Source organism: Ostrinia nubilalis, chromosome 12 (assembly GCF_963855985.1).
Source record: "Ostrinia nubilalis chromosome 12, ilOstNubi1.1, whole genome shotgun sequence".
Lineage (NCBI taxonomy): Eukaryota > Metazoa > Arthropoda > Insecta > Lepidoptera > Crambidae > Ostrinia > Ostrinia nubilalis.
In genome coordinates, this window is record NC_087099.1 from 9,738,899 (window position 1) to 9,752,877 (window position 13,979).

A 13,979-nucleotide genomic window follows, 5' to 3' on the forward strand; every position below is an offset into this window, starting at 1 on the left:
ATCACCACTTCTAACCCACCTGTAGTTGAGGTCGCTGAGCGACCCGCCTGGAGGGCCTTGTCGCTCGCCTCCATGAACTGGATGATGTCATTATAGCTGCCTCGGCCTATTGGTGGTGTCAAATAGTCTAACCCATTTTAGTCTGGTCTGTGAGCACGTAGAATTTTGTCCAATGACCCCAAGCCATGCCAAGCCAATCCTTATCGCTCGCGCGTAATTATGTTGCTATCGGGATCGCACACTCACTGCGGGCGCCCGTCGCACAGTCGCGACAGCAATATAATTACGCGCGAGCGATAAGGATGGGTAGCTAGGGGTCATTGGACAAAATTCTACGTGCTCACAGACCGGGCTTTAGTAGCAACCCACCTGTAGTTGAGGTTGCTGAGCGACCCGCCTGGAGGGCCTTGTCGCTCGCCTCCATGAACTGGATGGTGTCATTATAGCTGCCTCGGCCTATTGGTGGTGTCATTATAGCTGCCTCGGCCTATTGGTGGTGTCAAACAGTCTATCACCCACTGGTAGCAACCCACCTGTAGTTGAGGTTGCTGAGCGACATGTCTTGCGGCACGTCGGAGGGGGAGGAGCCTGCGTAGTACCGCGCGGGGTAGGTGCTGAAGGGCGCGGGGGCGGCGGGTTGGGGGGCGGGGCCCGCCTGGAGGGCCTTGTCGCTCGCCTCCATGAACTGGATGATGCGGTGCGTTGCTTTCACGTGCGCTACTATCGCTGCCTCCGCCTGGAAGAATGTAATAAACAAGGTTATACCATGTAATAGGCTAGTTTCCTAAAAAAAATTTTTTAGTCCGTCAATTTTAATATAAAGAAATATTGGACACGTATATTTTTAATTATCAATCAAACAAATAATTAAAAAGTTACAGTGCGTTGAAGTTCCGCGCGACGTCACAAACTGCTGCACTTTTACGCACTCACTGACGTCACGGGCCTTTTCTTTAGAACTTTGGCACGCTTTATCTCTTTATATTTTCATTAGTTTTAAAAAGTGAAAAATACGTGTCGAGTACTTTTTGATAAGCTAACTGACGGACTAATTAAAACTCTTGCTTTTTTACCCAGGAAACATCCCTATTGTTTCATTAAAATTCATTAACAATGCTATGACGGTTTCCATGGACACATTGTGTTTAATAGTTTATTCTGAATATATTACAAGTTATTTGCGAAAAAGCAAACTTATAAGTGTGACTTGTATCATGTGTGTAAAGAATTTTCATCTGCTGACGTTACTTTTTGGGAGAAAATATTTAATTAGATTAATAATTATAATCAATAATACTCAATTTGGTAGTATATGACTATGAGTACTTAAGTAAGATTTATTCCCACTCAATAATAACATAAATAATAATAAAAACAAGATTTTTCCCATAATAAAAAAGCTATTTCCAGGTTTACCAATCTTATTCAAACCTATTGTTGACCTCTTTTAAAAAGAATGAGGCTAACTGAACGCGAACATAGAATGTAGCTAACTTCACTCTAATGACGCTTACCTAAAATAATAATCAAGTGATTGAGTCAGTGGCGAGACCGCGTAAAAGGGCACGTGATACTCTACATGTGGGGTCGACGACCTCTCATAGACAGGGCGTCGACCTAACGTCACGAAACACGTGTCGAGAGGTGATGTACTTAGCTATCAACTGGTTGAACGAATTTTGGCCCAGTAATAATTAGTTGTATAACATATTATTTCTTTAAGAATATATTTCAGGTAAATTCGGGCATAATAAATGTCAAAAAATTAAACCCCCATCAAAAGTTGCTAAAAAAAACGCAAAAAGCTTGAGGTATCCTTCTCTGGAGGTCAACATTGTCTCATGTACAGCATCGCTTAGAAGCTTTAGGGTGTGTATGGAAGGTGTAATTTCACAGTACGCATAGTGATGGTATTGCATCATTGCATGTCGTTTCGCCATGTGACGTAATCATAATGGAGAAAATAGATACAGCGAGCAGCGATGTGTATGGAAGCATTTACATGCTTACAAATAAACAAACTACTTTCTCCTTGCTTCTTGGCAATAACATCTGTGGTAAATATTATGCCGAAAGCTACGCGTGATTTTAGAAACACTTGTCATATCAGTAGTAATTTTTGGTGTAATGCAGAACCTTTCTAGCAACTAAATCCATATTAACGCATTCAATGTATTTTCCACAGAAGGCGCTTCATTGTGAGACGCGTTCGTTTGTTTTAGGCAAATGACGTCCACTGCTGGACAAAGGCCTTCTCCAAGGATTTCCAGTGGAAATATAGCGCAGGACCCAACAACCGGTCCTGCGCCGCCCGCATCCAGCACCAGATCGTCGGTCCACCTAGTGGGTGGCCAGCCCACACTACGTCTTCCGGCCCGTGGTCGCCACTCGAGAACGTTTCTGCCCCAGTGGCCATCAGCTCTGCGAACTGTGAGCCCCGCCCATTGCCACGAGAAGCGTTACGTGGCCGTAATTTCGGTAGGTATTTTTTTTATACTAACAAGGCAGGTATTTGACCGCAATCAACACCTGGTGTTAAGTGAGATGCAGTCTAGGATGGTACATATCTGCCCAGTAAGTGCCTGTTCACCCTCGCCTTGAAAAGGCCGGGATTAACATATTCGGGAAAGACAAGTTTTAACACTTACACTGGCGGTGAGAGACAAGAACGTATAGTATTTATGCAGCGTAGGCAGCAGAGGCGCGTAGGACGGTACGCGCGCTTTCACAGCCTCGGCCAGTTCAGGCGCTACTATGGCCATGTGGCCAAGTAGGAGCGCCACGTACGCGCCTACCATGGTATGCTCCATGTGAGTGCCCGCTCTGGCCAGCACTGGAAAAGAAAGGACATATTATGAGTTCAGCTGCTTTGCTTTATTTAATTTTTTGCCCACTTGCGGCTAGAATATTGTTATGTTCAAAAAGTCATATTGTCTGAATAGGTAACAGAAGCACAGCTCTCTTGTAAACAGTTCACGAAAACGATCAGCCTCATCAGCTTCATAGGTAGTCGAAGGATAAGACTTAGAAATGGTATGCAAAATGAACTAAAACATGTCACCATTCTGACAATGTCGTTTTTACTATTGAGAATGAATAGCACAAATAGGGTCTCCTTTTCGTTCGAATTCGTTGAATATAATTTGATATACTTACGTTTAGCCACAGTTTCGTCAATATCATCTTGAGATTGCTTTTTGTCTTTCTCTCCGTCCAAAATAGCGTCTGTGTTTTCTTCAGCTCGCCTGCAAAAAAGTTTCATTCATAAATACATTTTCCACAAACTTACACAGATTATAACAATATCTGTCAACAAAATGAATATTTTTGTACCTGGCCAAGTCTTCCCGTATGTGGAACAGATCAACGATAAGGTCCAACGCAGATATACTCCTCGAGATGACGTCTTCTTCGTTGTCGACGCGAATCCGTACGTTGAGAAGTTGCTGCGTGTTCACTTCGTTGTTTTGCACCAAGTTTATTAGAAGGAGAAGTACCTGTAAATAAGAAATAGCGAGTTTAGTATAGTATTCTATGATAAGTGTAACCTTGGAGTCAAATTGTGATAGAGATGCTATCTTTCTCTGGGCGTTATAATGTAAATAATAACTCAAATTTCAAGAATTTGTACTTACACAAACACTAAATTCGAAGTTTCTGTCATCTGGTATGAAGTTCCCTTGATTTTGTAACAGGATCAAGCAGATCTCCATAACAGACGGTTGTTCACCCACTACTTGAGCGCCTCGTGATACTGCAAAGAAAAGAAGTAATAGATTTTACAAAAAGTGGAAGGAAATTTTCCCCTTTATTTCCTCTTCGTAAACGAATTCTTGAATGGGAACAGTGTCAGAAGCAAGCGTAGTGTAGAATGCTCTCCAGCTAGATGTAGTAACGATTTGTGGTTAAAATGTGGTGCATTGGCTTCCTAAATCTATTCAGCATCGGATACAGGCTCATGACATAATCAATGGTTTAGTTAGGCTTCACTGAAGACCCTCTAACTTACAAGAGGCCTTTAGATTTGACCTACGCTGTGCTTCCGGCAGAATATGTCCCAATTTTCCCGTAGATGATGCCAGGATGAATAAAATTAAAATTGATTCATTCTCACACTCACCATTATTGCTGAAGGAGTGTGACAGGTTGACCAGCACTTTGATAGCGGGCAGCGCGGCGTCCAGTAATGGACCGCGTAGGTCGCTCTCTAATCGGGTTTCGCCAGCGCAACGCCACAGTAAATTTACCAGCGTCCATTGTTCGCCGAGGCATTGAAATAGTTCAAACACTCACCATTATTGCCGAAGGAGTGTGACAAGTTGACCAGCACTTTGATAGCGGGCAGTGCAGCATCTAACAACGGGCCGGTTAAGTCGCTTTCTAGTCCCGCTTCGCCAGCGCAGCGCCGCAGTAATGCTGCGAGTATTCAGCACACCGAGACACTCATATAGTTCAGACACTCACCATTATTGCCGAAGGAGTGTGACAGGTTGACCAGCACCTTGATGGCGGGCAGCGCGGCGTCTAATAACGGACCGCGTAGGTCGCTCTCTAGTCTCGCCTCGCCAGCACAACGCCTCAGTAACGCTGCAAGCGTCCGCGGCGCTCCTAGCGACTCGCTGACAAGGTATAGTTGATTGTCCTCGTTTTGTTGAGTGACCTGTAATGAAATGAATGTTGTATTACTTTACCTATTAAAGTATGACCGTAAAATATAAAGGTAAAAATAACTGGGAAATTAATGAAGTTGCAAGAAGGAAAACAAATTACGTTAGGTAGGATAGGAAAACAGACTCCAAACTGCCATTATAGCAGCGACGACGTAGATAATTGTTATCAGATAGTCAATGTATAGTTGAGCAGCTTGATGAAAGCCAACCTAGAGTGACGCACAGCCCTGAATAGTACGCAAGATATAGTCCACACTTCCCTAGTACCCGCAGCTATTGCAACCACTTGCTAGTGTAAGACGAGGCAATAGTCTATTTTGCAGTGATTCCACTTACGTTCTCCAACACACGCATGCAGCGGTCGGCTTTCCTCAACACGTCAACTTCAGCAGCGCTCCAAGTAGCTGCCGGCGCTTCTAGCCGCTCGGCGCAGTCTTGGATAGTCCGTACAATATGGACCACACCACCTAGTACCCGCAGCTCCTCTTCAAACCATTCACCGGCGAGTTAAGATGAGACATTAGAGTAATTTTACACTTACATTCTCCAACACACGCATGCAGCGGTCGGCCTTTCGCAGTACATCGACGTCAGCAGCGCTCCAAGTAGCCGCCGGCGCTTCTAGCCGCTCGGCGCAGTCTTGGATAGTCCGCACGATGTGGTCCACACCACCCAGTACCCGCAACTCGTCTTTGAACCACTCGCCAGCGCGTTAAGACGAGACATGAGTCTATTTTACACTTACATTCTCCAACACACGCATGCAGCGGTCGGCCTTTCGCAATACATCGACGTCAGCAGCGCTCCAAGTAGCTGCCGGCGCTTCTAGGCGCTCGGCGCAGTCCTGGATAGTCCGCACGATGTGGTCCACACCACCCAGTACCCGCAACTCCTCTTTAAACCATTCGCCAGCGCGTTAAGTCGAGACACGAGTCTATTTTACACTTACATTCTCCAACACACGCATGCAGCGGTCGGCCTTACGCAGTACATCGACATCAGCAGCGCTCCAAGTAGCTGCCGGCGCTTCTAGCCGCTCGGCGCAGTCCTGGATAGTCCGCACGATGTGGTCCACACCACCCAGTACCCGCAACTCTTCTTTGAACCACTCGCCAGCGAGTTAAGACGAGACATGAGTCTATTTTACACTTACATTCTCCAACACACGCATGCAGCGGTCGGCCTTTCGCAGTACATCAACATCAGCAGCGCTCCAAGTAGACGCCGGCGCTTCTAGCCGCTCGGCGCAGTCCTGGATAGTCCGCACGATGTGGTCTACACCACCCAGTACCCGCAACTCTTCTTTGAACCACTCTCCAGCGTAAGACGTGGCAATAGAGTCTATTTTACAATGAGTCCACTTACATTCTCCAACACACGCATGCAGCGGTCTGCCTTCCTTAACACGTCAACATCAGCAGCGCTCCAAGTAGCTGCCGGCGCTTCTAGCCGCTCGGCGCAGTCCTGGATAGTCCGCACGATGTGGTCCACGCCACCCAGTACCCGCAACTCTTCTTTGAACCACTCTCCAGCGCGTTTCGACGTCAGCGAGAGAAGAGTCTCCATCGCGAGGTGGCCGACCTGAATTTAAATGTTACAGTTAGTTTTACATGCTTACAATATTATGCTCTAAGGCCATTACAACTCTCAAACAACAACGCCCAGTTTAATGGATCTTTAGACTCGAATTTTGAGACCTGTGATCACCATCTATCTATTTGTCCGGTGAAAGTTGGCCGTGCGTGAACGTGGTCTAAGTTTTTAATTACGAATGTAACAGCGACCATAGTTTTCAGACTTTATTTTAGGACAACCAACAAAAGGGCTATAAGGAATAACAGACTATAAGGAAAGAATAAGGAAATATTTTGGCAATGATCACTGTCAACTGAATTTATTGCCTTTGCACAATAAGAACATCATAACTTTCAGTTACTTCAAACCAGAACTATTTATAGAACTAACTAGGTCAAAAATTGACGAATCAATCAAGTGCACTATCCAACCAATTGAAGATGTATGGAACTTGTTAAGGCAATGTCCTTGTTTGGGCCAGACTGATGTTAATAAAGCTATGTGAAACAATTGATTTGAATTGTCTTGAATTCCATAATATTATATTGAATTCAAATAATGCATACTATCAATCAATGAAGAAAATTCTAAACATTGAATATGCTTAATATAAAAATGTTGGCGTTAATAAAGTATTAACTAAACAAGAGGAGTTTTATATCAATCTGAATAGAAAAATATGTATGGACCACTATGTTTACTTGGAACAGAATCTGGTCTAGACGGTTTATTATACTGTACATAAAATTCTTTAAATAAAAGATTTGAAGTAAACAACAGACTGATATTTATAAATAATGATTCATAACAACAACCGGCGTAATAATCATCAACGTTTTTATTTGCATTGGATGCGTTCTGCGGTCTACAGTCGAGTCATAATGAACGCAGCCCTCATCATGTTTATACTATGTAGACTAACACCCTTGGTCAAAACCACTTTTGACTGGAAAAATCTGTCAAAAGTGATATTGACCAAGGGCATCGGTCAAAATCTGATCACTTTTGATTGATTTTTGGAGTCAAAAGTGGTTTTGACCGTCAATTTTACTGACATGAATCCTTTGACTAAGAATACTTCCTATCTCGCTATAGATTGGGCGAGTTAAACCCTAGTGTTTTTTCAGGTATTATCTGGCCCGTGCTTAAATATACCTTCGGACGAGATGAAGACTAGTATTTAAAAAAGTTTATTAACTGGTCCGCGGTCCAGATTTTCGGTGGGCCAGATAATACCTAACCCGCAACATGTACATACCGTTATGTTATCCAGATCCAAGTGCTGGGCCTTCCCTTGGCTTTTGATCTCTGCGCACAGCTCGCGCACGCGCTCTTGCGTTTTGGCCAGCTGCGCTGATGTGAGCCCGCAGTCGTCCAATGCGTTCCTATAAAATTATTTTATAATAACTTAAAAAATATTCTATTTGGATATTTAGAGCAGTATAAACTGAAGGTCTAAATTCGGTAAATTAAGTACCCGAACTCTAAAAAATGCATAGATTGTATAATGCTATCCATTTAGGTCGGGTTTGGTACAGCTATAGTCGTAGACAACATTGCCATATTGTAGGAACAATATTTCCGTATCACACAAGATAGAAATCTGATATTGTTGTGTGTGATTTGTATTCTAACAAGTATGTATTTAAGTATCGACCTACATATAAAAATCTGAATGCATGCCTGAGCATTAACGGCTGTTTTTTGGCTAAACAATAATCTTGTTTATCATGACCAGCAAATACATAAAAACAAGGAAAGGACGCTTATTCTTTGACAGTCATCATTGCCTTGTAACAACAAAACAATAATAAACGAAACGATTATTTACCAAGAGCTCTCTCACTAAACTCAGATGCGGGCGACATTTTCTTAATTAACTGGGGAATCTGGGAACCGGTGCTCAAGGCGATTCACATCAACTTAGGTTACATTTCATCCGAGGATGAATTAATTGTCTCCTTTTCAAATTATCAGGTGTGGAATCATCCGCAAAATATTTATCTTCGGATAAAACTTCGCCGTAAAACCATGGAAATTAAACGGTAGTATTTAATTTCCATGGTTTTACGGCGAATGGTTGAAAATGGTTTTTGGAAATTAAATACTAATAATGGAAAGGAAAAAGGTAAGAATCACATATTTTAAGAATTTTTTGTCATATTTTGCAGATGATTCGACACCTAACAATTTGAAAGAGACAATTCACCCGAGGATGAAATTTCCTCGAATGAAACGTCACCTTACTCTTCACATCGCCACCAAGAGATACATCAATAACCTCTGTTACAACAATAACAACAGTTGACTCACTTGTGCGACACGTCAGACTCGAGTAGATTCAGCATGAGTTCCAGCGATTCACGGTCTAAGTCCATGTTGAGTCGATCCTGCGACAACACAAACATCACCGTCGCGGTGCACAAGCCGAGACTCTGTGGACAAAATGGTTTATTATGTAAAAAAAAAAATAACATGTGGTTCTGGCAGTGTAGGAAAGAACCTCTTTCAATCTCCCTGTGGATGTCAAAAGGCGAAGTGATGTCAAAATAGATACCATAGAATCACCTCTTTCCGTAGATATCGCAAAAGACCACAAAATAACGTAAAATAGAAAATACGCGAACATCGGGACTTCCCAATCTGTTTGGCTGCAGGAGTCTAGGGCCAAATCCTCAATCTGCCTCTCTAAAAAATATTTTTTCATTTTGCGTTTCTGGAATTCTGCAACTAAACTGTCTCATACAGTATGATATCTTTAAAACGGGCATTGTAATATTATAGGAGGGCAGTCGGTAACTGAACACAGTTCCTCAGAACACATAAATAAATATTCTGGGGTGAGTACACTTCTTACTTCCACTAGGTGGACCAACGATCTGGCAAAAGTCGCGGGAAGTACCTGGATGCGAGCAGCGCAAGACCGGTCTTGTGGAAATCCTTGGGGGAGGCCTTATCCAGCAATGGACGTCATTTGGCTGAATGAAACGAACTACATAACAGTAGATAAGTTTACCTGGTCATTGGTGGCATCATGCAGTGCACTGAAGAACTTCTGCACGATGCCGTGAGCGCGCAGATGCATTCGGAACGCGGGCGCCGTGCACTTGCTAGCTAGCGTGATGGCCGACAGGCAACGCGTTGACATCGGATTGTTGTCCTGTGACATACAAAAAATAAGTTAAAAAGGCGTAATTGTCCTGTGATACACATAAATACTAGGTTAAACTGAAATTAGGTAAGGTTCATGAGCCAACCCTAAACCAACATATAAATAATGTTGCCCTTTACAGACAATTATTATTTGAAAAGATGAGATAGTGTTTATGAGGCAACCTAGTTGTTATGGTGAGAATTGACTCTGTTATAGCTACAGCAAACCAAGAACAACACCAGTCTCATTTTTAGAAGCCCTTATGTTGGCAACTTTAGAAGTCACAGACTCAAATTACAAGTCATTCTACTGTTTGTGTAATAAGATAATATTTCTTATTGATTGTGAAAATGTTTTGCATTGAGTAAGGACAATCCAAAATCTTGTTTCACTATGTAAACATAGCTATTTTTAGATCTCGGTCAGAACGATAAGTAATGCATTCAATGCATTGTGATGAAAAACAAGGTTGAAAGGTGACAAATAGATACAAATAAAAAGTTTTATTACCTGTAACGCGTCTAAAAGGTATTCCACATCATCATTTAGCTCTTGGAATTCACCAATTTCTTGAATTTGATGGGCCTTCTTAACATTTCTGACAACTGTGTAGAACTGAAAGTAGATAAACAACAATGTATTAATATAAATTACATGAAACCCATGCGAAAATCTGTCAACATTTGTTGTCACCATAATTCCATAATTCAAAGCACACCATTTGAGAAATAAATGCATCAGTATGGTCTTACCATTTTAATAAATAAAAAATAGGATATAAACTTACTTCTTTAGCCTCCTTTGCACATCGGACACTTGTGTAAGGTTTCACTGTCTCGCCTGCGTCTAGATCGTCAACTATTGGATCAGGGGCCTTGTATCTAGTTACTCGGGTCAACTCCTCTGGCACTTGACTAACAGTGGTCCGAGCTTCTGGATTTTCTGCTTGTTCTGGTCTTGGAGTCTCATTACCCTTCTGTGAAAGAATATAAAAAATACTTTAGTTATTTCAAGCAATCATTGTAATTAGATGCCTTTTATGTATTAACCCCTATCTATAAATTTAATAGCAACTAACAGCGGAAAGCTTCGTAACCTCGAAGTTAGTAATAAAGATGGCACTATAATAGTTTTATTCTCTTGAAGATAACATTGAATCTGTTTTGCAATAAATAGGCAACTATGACTTTGTTCAATCTTCCTGTTATTGTTACTTTATTATCATTTTAAGAAAATTAACATTCCTAACTTGGGCAGAATAATAACTAGGACAACATTTAATTCAAAATAGTATCAATAAAAGTAGAAACCAAACTGTCATTGAGATACATATTTAAATTAATTACTCAACACCATGAATGATTCATACTCACATCATTAGCCCATTCATGTCTATAAAGATGACGTCTTTTCCTCGCAGGCAGTGGCGATGGATTATCATTTACCAAAGACTTGCTCTTAAATATGGAACCCTTCTTCTTTGTGATCACTAACTTTACGCTAGGCTTGTCTTCACTGTGCTCCTCAGAGTCACCCATCCCTTGTGGAGACTTAAACACTTCTTCCTGCTGAATTTTATTAGTATCCTCCTCTTCATTATGACAGCTATTGTATGCAGAATCTGTCGATTGTGTATTAGTTTGAGAAATACCCGGGTCTTCATTTACGTTCATATGCTCTTCCGGCATTTGATCCTCTTCTGTTTGTTCTTGTTCTGTATGCATCGCTTCCTGATTATTTTCAACCTCCTCTTGAGGTAGATTGTTTTCTTGCGGAAGCTCCACACTGTAGTCTGGACTTGAATGCTTATGTTTATGCTTGTGTTTTTTATGTATTTTCAGTTTGAGAGAATCAACTGGTTTAGTGACTTCTGTTTCACTAGATAATATGTTAAGCAAGTCGTTCTTCTCCAACTTATTTTCAGATTCAGTTTCAATTCCTTGAGTAATCTCAGGCTCAACAACAGGCGTAGTCTCAGGTATGGGTGGTGCTTCAAACTTCCTCTTCCCTTTCCTAGTTTCTTTTTTAGGTTCAACAATTGCTTTTGCTGCATTTTTATTTGAATAACCACTAGTTAAAACATCTAGATAGTCATCATTTTCACTATAATTAATATTAGGTCTGTTCCTTCTTGACCGTCCACCTGACGCTTCAGGAGGTTTAGGTTCTGGTGGAGGTTCTTTCGGTTGCATTTCTAATCTAGGTGACTTGGAATTGTTACCAGTTGAATCCAACTTTTCTAGTTGACTTTCAATGTCATCAACTCCTGAATGTCTATGTAATAATGGTGGATTATGTACAGGTGAAGCAAGTGTTTTATAAATATCATATGCATCTGAACCTGGTAACGGAGAAGTAATTTTCTTAGATTCATCATCAGTATTCTTATGGTGCTTTTTATGTGACTTGTGTTCTTTCTTTTCCTTTTTCTTTTCTTTCTTACTTTCTTGGTTGAGACCAGCACATTTAATAGTAATTTTCAGACCTTCATGCTTAGGAGAGCATATTGTCTCCATTGAAGGGCTTTTCTTGTGATCAGATCCAAAATCTGAATGTGTATCCAAAGAGGAATGTCTGTCAGAACCAGGAGACGTCAAGCCTTCATTGGAGTCTGTACTAACGATTCTTGATGTACCTTTAGATATCCTCAAAACTATAGGTGGTGGTTTTCTCTCTTCATTTGAGTCTTTGCTTGTAGATGGACTGACAACTCCAGTTTTTATGGGAGTAGGGCTAGCCAAGACTGGACTAGCCATGGGTGACGGAATTTTCGGGGACTGGCTCTGAGTAACTCTGTTTAGCTTTGGTTGAAGAGGTTCATATCTACTAAAATCTGGTATAGGACTATTGCTGCCATCTTCAGCATAATTGATAACTTTATCCCGATTGCGGACCAAATATCGTTTGTTTGGAGGTTGCGCATCTGATGATGGGTCCTCCTTTCTGGAAGCCTTAGTGGCCACAGAATTTTTCTTCGACTTGGACTTTTCAAAACTGCGCCTAGGAAGTTCTGGTGATGATGAGTCTCTGTTATAGACTCTACTTCTTTTATTGGTTTTCTTTTCTTTGCTATTAGAAGGATGCTCAGGTGAAAGTGGGGCAGCAGGTACAGGAGGAGCGTAGGTGATCTGTGGAACTGGTGGGTAAGCCTCGGCATTTCGAGACTTGAAGAATTTCTTAGGCTTTGGTGGCGGCTGTTCAGTTTCAACTGCTGGCACTGTCAGCGGACTGTTTTGATCTTGAACTGGTTTCTTGACAACATTATTAGCAAATGCTGAAATAAAAAACAACAAAACTTACCTAAGTTGGAAAGGAATAACTAAAAACAATAAAATTTAGATAAGAATGTTTACTTCAAAATACATGAATGATAGATTGTTTGACTGTCAAAAGTTTACTTTCACCACTTTGTTTATGTAGGTTAATTAATTTGAACACGAAATACAAGTGAAAATCAACTTTGTTTTGAAAACTCCGTTAATTAGAACGTCTGGATGATGAGGATAATGATGATTTCTTACCATAAGGTGCGCTTCTGATTGAAGTGAAGCTGGTGATTCCCCATTTGCCCACTGTTCCTGCCGAGCGAGCAGCTGTGGGGCAGTTACTGTTCTCTCTGAAGAGGGCACTGTCCAACGGCACGGCCACGCTGCCGGCACGGCCTCTGCCCCAGCGCGACATACTGATAATTTCATCAAAAACGATGACTTTATTGCACCCCTCTTGCCAAACCGAACACTTCTAATGTCAAAATACCAAGTTACACATTCCGTGTCCAAAATCCGTAATCAATATGTTTAACAAGTCTTCGTCAGTAAAATACCACTCCTAGAACGAATCATCAACTTTCTCCGATTGGAAGGAAAACACAACCCATAAAGATAACACACCCGCCATTTTTACGGGACCCCAAGTACTTTTCCCACAGACGCATTCGTAAGCGTAAACAACAGTTATAGCGCACGTTGCCACGTAAATACTATTTCCATAACAATTACCGATTTTCTTTGAACTTATGAGGTAGATAATTATTGTTGATTTTTAAGATCTAATGATAAATAGGACACAAACTGCGATGTTGTCATCTCATAACACAAAAGGCGCCATATTGGCAAAACAAGGAGAAATAATTTTATCGGCCAATCAGGAGAAAGGAAAGGCGCTGTTGGTTTGAAACCATAGACTATTTATACCATAGAGAAACGATTACTAATCGATAACAGTAAAATCGACATTGTAATAAATGTTAAAAATACTGAGAAATTTTATTTTACTGAAAGTGTTAGCTTTAATTTATTATTATTTTACTTATAGAATTCTTTCTTGTTTTCAACAGAATCAAGTGACAATAATAATTTCTGTGAAGCCTACTGCCACACCCGCACAAGCCCGCACATTGAAATCAGCCAGTTGTCAGTAGAGAAGTCATAGAATCTTCTCAAGAATGGTATTTTTTTTCTTAAAAAGTAATAATAAATTATTAAAATATAACCCCTTTGTCTTTAATGTAAAGGATTATTGAAAGTGAAAAAAATAAAAATAAAATAAAAATCTTTTATAGGTCGCACAACGATAATTGA

At 41.1% G+C, this 13,979-nt stretch overlaps 1 protein-coding gene across 1 annotated transcript; it reads right to left on the reverse strand.

Moving 5' to 3' along the window:
* Positions 1-262: 262 nt before the first annotated feature.
* LOC135076920 (protein wings apart-like) lies at positions 263-13,528 on the reverse strand. Its single transcript, XM_063971435.1, has 15 exons — positions 12,921-13,528; positions 10,773-12,673; positions 10,187-10,375; positions 9,910-10,014; positions 9,262-9,405; positions 8,559-8,680; positions 7,504-7,630; positions 6,036-6,251; positions 4,465-4,660; positions 3,636-3,754; positions 3,334-3,497; positions 3,157-3,245; positions 2,649-2,833; positions 534-736; positions 263-369 (listed from the first exon to the last, which is right to left on the reverse strand). The coding sequence occupies exons 1-15, from the start codon at positions 13,078-13,080 to the stop codon at positions 333-335; spliced, it is 3,957 nt and encodes a 1,318-aa protein (XP_063827505.1). The 5' UTR covers positions 13,081-13,528; the 3' UTR covers positions 263-332.
* Positions 13,529-13,979: the final 451 nt, after the last annotated feature.